This window comes from Phyllopteryx taeniolatus, chromosome 9 (genome assembly GCF_024500385.1).
Source record: "Phyllopteryx taeniolatus isolate TA_2022b chromosome 9, UOR_Ptae_1.2, whole genome shotgun sequence".
Classification (NCBI taxonomy): Eukaryota; Metazoa; Chordata; class Actinopteri; order Syngnathiformes; family Syngnathidae; genus Phyllopteryx; species Phyllopteryx taeniolatus.
Window position 1 is genome coordinate 23,624,430 of NC_084510.1, and position 9,506 is coordinate 23,633,935.

The following is a 9,506-nucleotide window of genomic DNA, read 5'->3' on the forward strand; positions in this document are numbered from 1 at the left end:
GAAAAGGCAAACTTTGAGGCGGCGCAGGTGTACCTAATAAAGTGGCCACTAAGTGTACTATACCTGTCATTTGAATGAAGTATAAGCTATTCATCATGCACATTCCAGTGATTATACTAACAGTCAAAAAGGACTGAAAACTAAACAAAAAAATATTTTAGTACTAACCATGTGAAGTCATTGCTTTAGTGTGACTGTAAAGAAATATATTTTTTAATTAGAATTATTTCAATGATATTGGCTTACTGTGTAAATGCTGCCAGGGTTTCCCAAACATTTACAGATCAAGCCCGAATATGGTTCTCTCTAGTACACAAATACATCCTGTATCACCATAATATCCACATATACTGTACTCAGATTAATGATAAATAACAAAAGGATTAATTGACAACAAACATGAGCCTAAAAGCCATTTGCTAACAAAAAATGGGACATTTTGGGTCCCAACTTTAAGTTTGGGGAAACCCTGTGTTAGATGGTGAACACTGGTACATGTACAGTATGTTTGTAACACAGAATAAACACACTTGTGGAATGTGAATAAATGAGTAAGTCACATGCTAAAAAGCTGTTGTTGAAAAAAACAAACAAAAAAACCATCTTTTATTATCTTTTAATTGTGGTAGTTTTACAAAGCAGCAGTAGCGCTTTGTGAGGAGCCTTCTCAAAGCTGAGGTCATCTTCTTGGCTGATGTCAGCGACTGCTTTGACCGAAGGACTTTTTAAAAAAAAACAACATTTTTTTTAAGTACAGTATAAGAAAACAACAAAACACAAAGCATGCGATTAATACGGTACAGTATGCAAAACAAACTGAGAGGTCTCCGCAGCTAGTCGCATCTCCAATACAGCACCAGTGTGATGAGTTTATAGCACCAGTGATTTGTACAATCATCAAGCTTCTTTGGAGTATACTGATCGATACACACAGGTGGGAGGGGAAAGGCAAACTGTGGTATGTGAGAAATAGAAGCGTTGACATTATAGCAGTGATTCCCAACCACTAGATCATCAGGTGTGCCACGGGCAATTATTGGACTGAAAATTATTTACTACAAATAATGTGTCTTTGTTCATCTAGCTATGCTAATGACGTATAGTGACAGGCTGAACAATTGAATGCTCTTCCACAATAAGGCAGAAGGTCAAATTAACCTGTGTATCCACCTGATGCTATTTGTACAACAGAATAATAGCTTTGCGCTCAACTAAACAGGCACGCACAAGTAAATGTGTGAGTGACGAGATCATCGTTTTCTCAGCATACAGTGAATCCCCCGCTATTTGCGGGCGATAAGGACCGAGCCATGCCAGCAGTAAGTACACAGTAAGTAATAAAGTAGAGTGGACCCCTGTACATTCGCATTTTAGCATCATTCACCTAAGAAACCCCTGCTTAGTCGCAGTACTTGTTCCAGATCCCCCACTTGTTTTGCATTTTTAAAAAATCTGATCCCCCTGCTTATTCACATTTTTTTTGTTTTAGGGTCAGGGGGGTGGTGTTTGTAAGAAAAAAAAAAATCATTATATAATGAGTGTCAATTATTCACAGCTTTTCCCACTGTAATACCTTGAGATACAGGTGCCTTGACTTACATTGGTTTATTTTTCAATATATGAACCATTACTTAGCCAATTTATTATTATTATTTTTTTATCACATCAAGCCACCATCAATTCACATTGGTTTCAGTAGAAGGGCACTATCAGTTGGTGGTGGTAATGCACCATTATGATTTGCCAACCAGCAATAGACCCCACAGGAGAGCCAGTAAAGACAATACATTAGGTACCATTGTGTTTTGTGCTTGCATTTTCCGTCTTTGCAGGTTATGTGGAGAGCAAATGTCATTACTGTGTGTTTTTATAGAGCACAATACTGTTGAGTATAATTTTTCATGTGAAAATATATGTTAAAAAATAATTTGGGGTGTTCTTTAAGGGGCTGGAACGGATTAATCGCATTTCCATTGATTTCAATGGCTCAAGATGCTTTGCGTATGTTGAGATGCAAGCGGGTCATGGAACAAATTAAAATTGTATCTCAAGGCACTAGTGGAATTGATGTACCCCGTAAAAAAGGGTTATACTGTACTGTAATGGCCTATAAATATCATAAGATGGCGCCAGGAGATTTTGTGTGAATGAAGCGCCTCAACTCACATTATCATATTTCCTTGGCACCAAGATGCCACCAAATGGTGTCAAAGCAATTCTGTCATAGCTTTGGGCACATAAACAGCTACTAAAAAAAAAAAATGAGGGTATCCACTTTGTATACCATTTGTGACATTTTTGTTTGGTCATCTGTTGCGAGGTTATTCTAATGCGAAATATGTGCCTTGGCTAAATAAAGGTTGGGAAACACTGCATTTAAAAGCACATCAGTGAAGAAGAACAAGAGTTGTAGATGGCGGTCGTTGTTCGGTTGGGTCTCCATCATCAGCAGCCACCACCGCAGCTCTTCCCGCAGCTTGCCCCCACGGATCCGCAGTGGCCGCTCAGCGCCGCCACGCCGCAGCGTGAGAACTGGTCCCGACACAGGTCCACTACAGACAGGCGAGTTCCCATTCAGAACAAAAAGGTCAGGTTTAAGAAAAAAAAAAAAACAACTTTATACTGTGGTGAACTCACCTCTCAGCAGCTCTTCATGTGCACACACGGTCCTCACGCACACCTCCCTGTTGATGACGTACACACGCCTCAGACTGCAAAACAACAGAGAAAGGTGATGAAGCACGTTCACATCGAATGACATGAAACTAGTACCATCAATATGTTTACGCTTTGGTTTATTACTGTGGTTTGTTTGCTGTAGTGCAGGTGTTCCAACTTTTTTGGGCCATAAAACAGTAGCGGGCCATGCATTTGGTGCCTGGTCCTTCAGTAGGAACTTTTAATACCACTATCATGTCAAAAAAATTAATAAATAAACATTCTGGGGTCTTTTCTTTTAATAATCCTTTTTGTATAAACCTTTCCTACAATCTGTATCGAGAATTGTGGGAAACCTTTATCCTTATTTTTTGAAAAAAAAAGATGTTCCAAGAAAAAGCCCATTACAAGTCATGCCTTGGGATACAAGTTTACTTAATTCTGTAAACACGCTCCTCCTCATGATTAGTTTATTGCGGCTTCCGGTGTGTGCTACTTGGCCACTGGCAATATAAGAAAGTCATGATAACGCAAACGATGAAGAGGTTCACAACTACTGTACGTGTCTCAGTAAGCTGTAGTAGTATTCGGTTTTTGCAGAGGATAACGAATATATGCGCGTGAGTATTGTTAAATTGTCTGTCTACATGTGTTGCTGCACCGATTGTGTTGAAGCGTTATAACAACCGCCACGTGGTTGATTTCACAATCAAATCCAACGTCAGCAGCCGAGGGAAACCTTACGAAATAAAGACAATAGACTGTTGTAGGCCAGCAGAGAAGGCTGCAGCTCGCCCAATCCCGGAATTTCTATAAGCGTGTGGCCTTTAAACAGCTCATTAAAGGATTGTGTCGTTTTTAAGGATCATTCATATTGGAAAATCACACTCAAGACTTTTTTAAGGGTTTGTGGATCGTTTGGTACAGGGCCACACAGAAAGAATAAAACATTTCCTAATTGCTATTTCATTTGTACATATAGGCGCAAACGATTCTATTCACCACTTTGCTTTGCACCATTCCCACACACATCTCTGTCACTTTTTTCATGCCCATTAAGCCCACCGAGTAGCACAGCTGGAAGAAACAAACTTCTTTGAAAAAGAGGCAAAATGGGCTTGGTGGTTTTTAATAAAAGACACAAAAAAAAAGAATAACACCCACACGCCAAAGAAAATACCAATATTCCTCATCATAACTGATGATTCACGTGCTCCAAGTCCGTTCTCTATAATGTGGCTTCGGTTGTGTCACTTTTATCTCTTTTTATTGTGGGAAAAAAAGAAGAAGAAGGGGGGCCACCACTTTATGGGGCAAGGAAGCATCTCCACGTTTAACTTCAACTTGAGTCAAAATGGAACGCTCGCTTTAAGGCAGTAGAATTCATAGAGATCTTCAAACCCAGAACCTCTCAAATGAGAGGCAGATGTCCAAACCACTGTTCGTGCTGCCCATTATTTCATTACTGTGAATATAACAATTGCACTGTATTTGATTTAAAAATAATAATAATTATTATTGTTACATAGTACAAGTAGTCCTGAGCTGTTGTATTCTAAGGGCTAATACATGTGACTGTCAATCAAAACTGTGCATTATTGGCTTTGCAAAGAAAAAAAATGGAGTACAGTGGTGCCTTGAGATACAAGTGACCTGTCATTCGGTCAATTTTTTTATTTTATTTTTTTTATTGCTTTGACTTGTGAGCAAAAAAATTGAGATACAAGCACTGTACGTATGGTGGCAGAGAACTCAATTCACTTCACAACAAGCGGCAATTTGGCAGATAGTGAACAATTCTTAGGGGGGAAAAAAAAGAGGCTACAAACTGTTTATTTCCACTCGCATTTGATGTTTACTGTCAAGCTAAAGAGAATTTCATGTTATGCTTAAACAACCAAATAACTGCCTCAAACTCTGGTAAAATGCTAACGGATAATGGGAAACACCATACATGGGCTAACGAAAAGCATCGCTGTCGTGGTGTTAGCCCTTTGAGCAACAGATATTTGAACACAAATGGTGGAGCAACACACGTAGAGAGATAATACAACAATACTCACAGGCACATATTCTTTATCCTTTGCACACAAAAAAAAGACTAATGTTTGCGTAATGTTTTTGCACAATCTGCAGTTTACTGAGTCAGTTGCGAAACTGTTCTTTGTGTGTCGCTATGTCTGTATTCTGCTGTTCCCAGGTGGCTGAGACCAGAAGGAGCAGCACAATGTCCATTGAATTGAAGCAGAGAAATGGGGCAGTTTAATTCTTTACATTCTAATTCATTATGTCATGGTTATGTTTTTTTTAAAATTTACAATATTATAAAAAGGTTATTTTTCTTTGCTATTTGACACGCTGTGGTGACCCCTAGCAGGACACGGCGAAAGAAAAAGAAGATTATAAAGTGTTATTTTGTTTATGACGAAACAATAAATTACTTGATGTAAACTCGCATGTCAAGTCACCACTGTGTATAAAAGAAGTAAATGTGCGGGAAAATAGTATAATAAATAGAAAAAATACAATTGGATCTCATGAGATGATGCGTGTTGACCTGTACACAATGAAGGTCCTACAATGGCCAGTGTGTATATACTGTATGTACATATTGCACATATTTTGGCCTACTATAACTTTAGAAAGATTATATAGCAGATTAAATAGTATCATATTCCATCCATCCATCCATTTTCTGAGCCGCTTCTCCTCACTAGGGTCGCGGGCGTGCTGGAGCCTATCCCAGCTGTCATCGGGCAGGAGGCGGGGTACACCCTGAACTGGTTGCCAGCCAATCGCAGGGCACATAGGAACAAACAACCATTCGCACTCACAGTCATGCCTACGGGCAATTTAGAGTCTCCAATTCATGCATGTTTTTGGGATGTGGGAGGAAACCGGAGTGCCCGGAGAAAACCCACGCAGGCACGGGGAGAACATGCAAACTCCACACAGGCGGGGCCGGGGATTGAACCCGGGTCCTCAGAACTGTGAGGCTGACGCTCTAACCAGTCGGCCACCGTGCCGCAGTATCATATTCTACTTGTACAAAACATAGTCTAGAAAAGTACTTGTGCTTGAATTATTATTTTTTTTTAAAACAGAATAATAGGGCATTCTTCCTACAGAGCCCAGGGTCTTGAATTAAATAGGTCTGAGTGTGTGCATGTTTGCATCTGTGAGTATTTAATTTCCACCCAAACTGAAATCCTTGAGGCCATGTTGGCTGACTGAGTTCAGATGGGCTTTCTGGCTAATAAACAGAAAATAGATAATGACATGATTTTGGGATGCTCGGGTAACTAGCTCACGGTGTAAGTGTTTCCACGTGCGACATACCTGTAAAAGCAGAGACTGTTCAGGCACTGCTTGCATGGTTTGTGCACGGAATAGAGTCTAGTGCACGGATACTGCTCCTCTCTGCAATCTGGAAGTCCAACATTTGGAACGCTTAAAAAGACAATACTCTCTACGAAGAAGTCGACAACTCGATTGTCTTACCGAGAGGACCGGGCTCCGTGGGCTCCGTCTCCAAATCCGTCTCTGATATCCATATGAAAAGAAAGGGAAAATCAGACTCTTTCTCCAGATGGCAATTTAAAGCTTTAGCAGACATACCGGTTTTTTCTGGACGGATCACGGGTTCGAATCGGGCCTGCTGCTGGTAGTTTTCGGGAACAGAATCATGATTCTCAGAATTTGGATTTTCTGAACGCAGGGAAACAAATTGCTTTTATTTTTGTCACACGAAGAAGCATTTAAACAGTACCGGCACAATATACATATATATATATATGGGTACATATATATATATATATATGCAATACAAGGGCAGACCTAAGTATGATAGGGTACAGTCGTACACCACTGCAAACTACGACCACAAACCTGAACATATCACTCAATCAATATATCATCTTTGTAAAAGCATATCTTAAAAAGTGCAACTCATACTTTACATAGATTGGGGGTCACTGACCTTTTTGAAAATGAGAGCTACTTCTTGGGTAATGATTAATAATTAATGCGAAGCGCTACCTTCTGAAATAACGAATTTGCTCCAAATACTATAATTCATGTTATTATTGATCATTGATGATATTCACCTACAGTGGAACCTCAATTTAACAGACCCGGAAACGATACCACAGATAATACCACACACGTAATACGTTTATATAGATTAATCAAAATATGCTTTACCTGGTAAATAATCAAGTCCATAGTCATCTAGAGAAGAAAACAGTAAATATATTATATATTACTGTTGAAGTTATCTAAGTCCATTGTGTTATAATTCCATACTAAAGTGGAACAATATTGATTATTTCCCGAACTCACCGAGAAAAGGAATAGATTCCTCGTACTGAGCCTGGGCAAGCAGCACAACTGTTGACGAGTCGCAGAAAGAAACAAATGACAACATGACGGACGGAATGATATGTGTCAACTTTTAGGACTTTTCAGATTGGTGTCAATGGCGAACTGCAATAAACCATTCTAAGCATCGAGATGTACATACTGTACATACTGTATATCCTCATCAAAGTTTTGATGTTTTTTTTTTTTTGGTCTAAATTTAGAGGTTATGTTTATCATGTGCTTTTTTCCTGACTGACTTAACCAAAAGTGTAAATACATTATCGTCAAAATCATCTCTGAATATTTTTCTTTCGCTTTTGGTGGTTACAGAAAGTCACAAATGTCATCCAAAAACACATCACGAGGTCACATGACCAAGCGTGGACGCAGCAACAAGATGTGGATCGAATGCCGGATTCCCAAGTACTAAAAGTAATACCGATACTAATCTCCAAAACGGGCGAGCGGGGGGGGGGCGGTCACTTTATTGGTGACCGCTAAGATGCCGTTACCTGGCATGCATATCAAGAGGAGGGCTCTCATGGTCGCTCTGGGAGGTAGTCAGACTCTCTCTGTGTACAGAAGATCAGCAGATAAAAACGGATAAACGCGAGCAGCATTAAGTGTTTTTTTTATTATTTTTTTTTTTTTGCATGTCCTTTCTAACCTCTCCAGCCCCCCTGAACCCCTCTACCGGCCCCAGCAAAAAAAAAAAAAAAAGGTATGGGGGGAGTATAACAGCAAGAATGTGGAAAGTCTCTCCTTCCTAAGAACAATCACTCTGTTTTCCCACTTTTCTCCTCTGCAGCAGACAGTCTGGGGCTGCATTCCAGGAAAAGAAACGGCGGACCCCGGCACCCACTCTCTGGTCCCCCCCTTTCCCTCCCTCCCTCGATACGTCTGTGACTACATCCCTCATTTCCCTTCTGTCGCCCTCCCCCTCTTTGCACCCCCATTTTCTTCCTCCAAGCAAATGGTCTCCTGGAAGAGTAAAAAAAAAAAAAAAAAAAGAAGTGTGGGCCTAAAAACGTGAACAGTGACATCATCAACATACTGTACACATGAACGACATTGAAATCAATCTCTCTCTCTTCCCTCTAACACTAATGATGTTGTTTTTCTACTATGTGGAAAAATGTTAACGCTCCTCCTACAGCTTCTCTGCTATACTGTACGTCACCCAACACAAGATGAAGTATGACAGCATTTGGGCTTCTTTCACCTTGCAACGTTTGGGAGACTTACTGGAAATGACAATAAGGGCCCCTTTGAGAAAAAAAAATGCACCGGGCATGTTACTATGCTGTTGTTTGTTTTGTGTTGTTTTTAAATTGACTGTAACACTTTAGTTCCCAAGGGAAATTGTTGAGTAAAATCTCATGTTTGCACTAGCATAGAAAAAAAAAACACACGCACACACACACACACACGTACGGGCAAATTCCAATGGTGCATCACAGTGGCATCAAAGGCCATATGTTTTCACGGCACACATCTGGGAGCTATTAGCCCTCCCACCACCTTCTCCACCAAAGACCCCCACAATACACACCTCCCACATACACTTGTGAACTAGTTTCTCAGGACAGAAACCGCAAATGCTCTTACATTTAAGCTTTTCTTTATATTTTCCAGCTAAAGGAATTATAAAGCGCATCTCTCTACCCCCACCCCCCACCAGCCCCTCCTTTGCCCTCATTGACCCTCATTTGTCTGGTAGTTTTCCCCCCTGGCAATACCCCTGCCATTGCTGCAGGGGCTTAACTGTAGTCCCTCCTCCCTGCCCCCCCCCTCGTGAAAACACAGGGCCACATGTCCCCAACACCTCCATGCAAAGCACCCGGAGCGTGGAGTGAAAAGTGTAAAGTTGAAGTGCATTACACAACACAATCAATTGATTTGTCTTCTCGCCTCAGTTACATCAAACCCCAAATTGCATGCAGATGAGAATAACCTGATAAGAAGGAACAAAAAAAAACTCAAAATAGTTGCCACTCACCAAAAACTTTGGATCAATGTGCTGCGACTGTCCGCCACCTTCATGCGCCCCGTGAGTGCTGGAGGATTTTGCAGCGCCACATTGCACCACCCCGCATGTCAAGTCTCCTCCCCGTCCGGCCTCCCATGCAGGCCCCGCTTCTGGACCCGCCAAATACTGCACCTAAGCAGCTCATTAGCGGCAACGCTGATCGAGGACAGACCATAATCATTGCGAGTTTGCAGAATGATATGGATTGGATGTACAGTAGAGATAAATATGGGAGTCAAAGAACTCAAAAACTAAGGATTTTGAATTATTTATACTCACCAGCCAGCTATGGTACACTTGCACAAGTTATTGAGATCTGTTTTGATTGACATGGTCATTGGTCATTCATTCAACATGCTTATTATCGCGGTTGTTGTAGCCTACAGTGCATCAGACAAGTTTCTAATATTTAGTTTACCTTATACTGGTTTATACCGGTGTATAGCGTTACTATTGG

The 9,506-nt window shown here is 40.7% G+C and overlaps 1 protein-coding gene across 1 annotated transcript; it reads right to left on the reverse strand.

The window, feature by feature from the left end:
• Nucleotides 1-600: 600 nt before the first annotated feature.
• Nucleotides 601-9,142, reverse strand: mfap2 (microfibril associated protein 2). The gene is made up of 9 exons (XM_061784528.1): nt 9,020-9,142; nt 7,533-7,592; nt 7,000-7,047; nt 6,862-6,888; nt 6,277-6,366; nt 6,160-6,201; nt 5,998-6,085; nt 2,638-2,711; nt 601-2,552 (listed from the first exon to the last, which is right to left on the reverse strand). Exons 2-9 carry the CDS (start codon nt 7,561-7,563, stop codon nt 2,446-2,448), a joined length of 507 nt encoding a protein of 168 aa, XP_061640512.1. The 5' UTR covers nt 7,564-7,592; nt 9,020-9,142; the 3' UTR covers nt 601-2,445.
• Nucleotides 9,143-9,506: the final 364 nt, after the last annotated feature.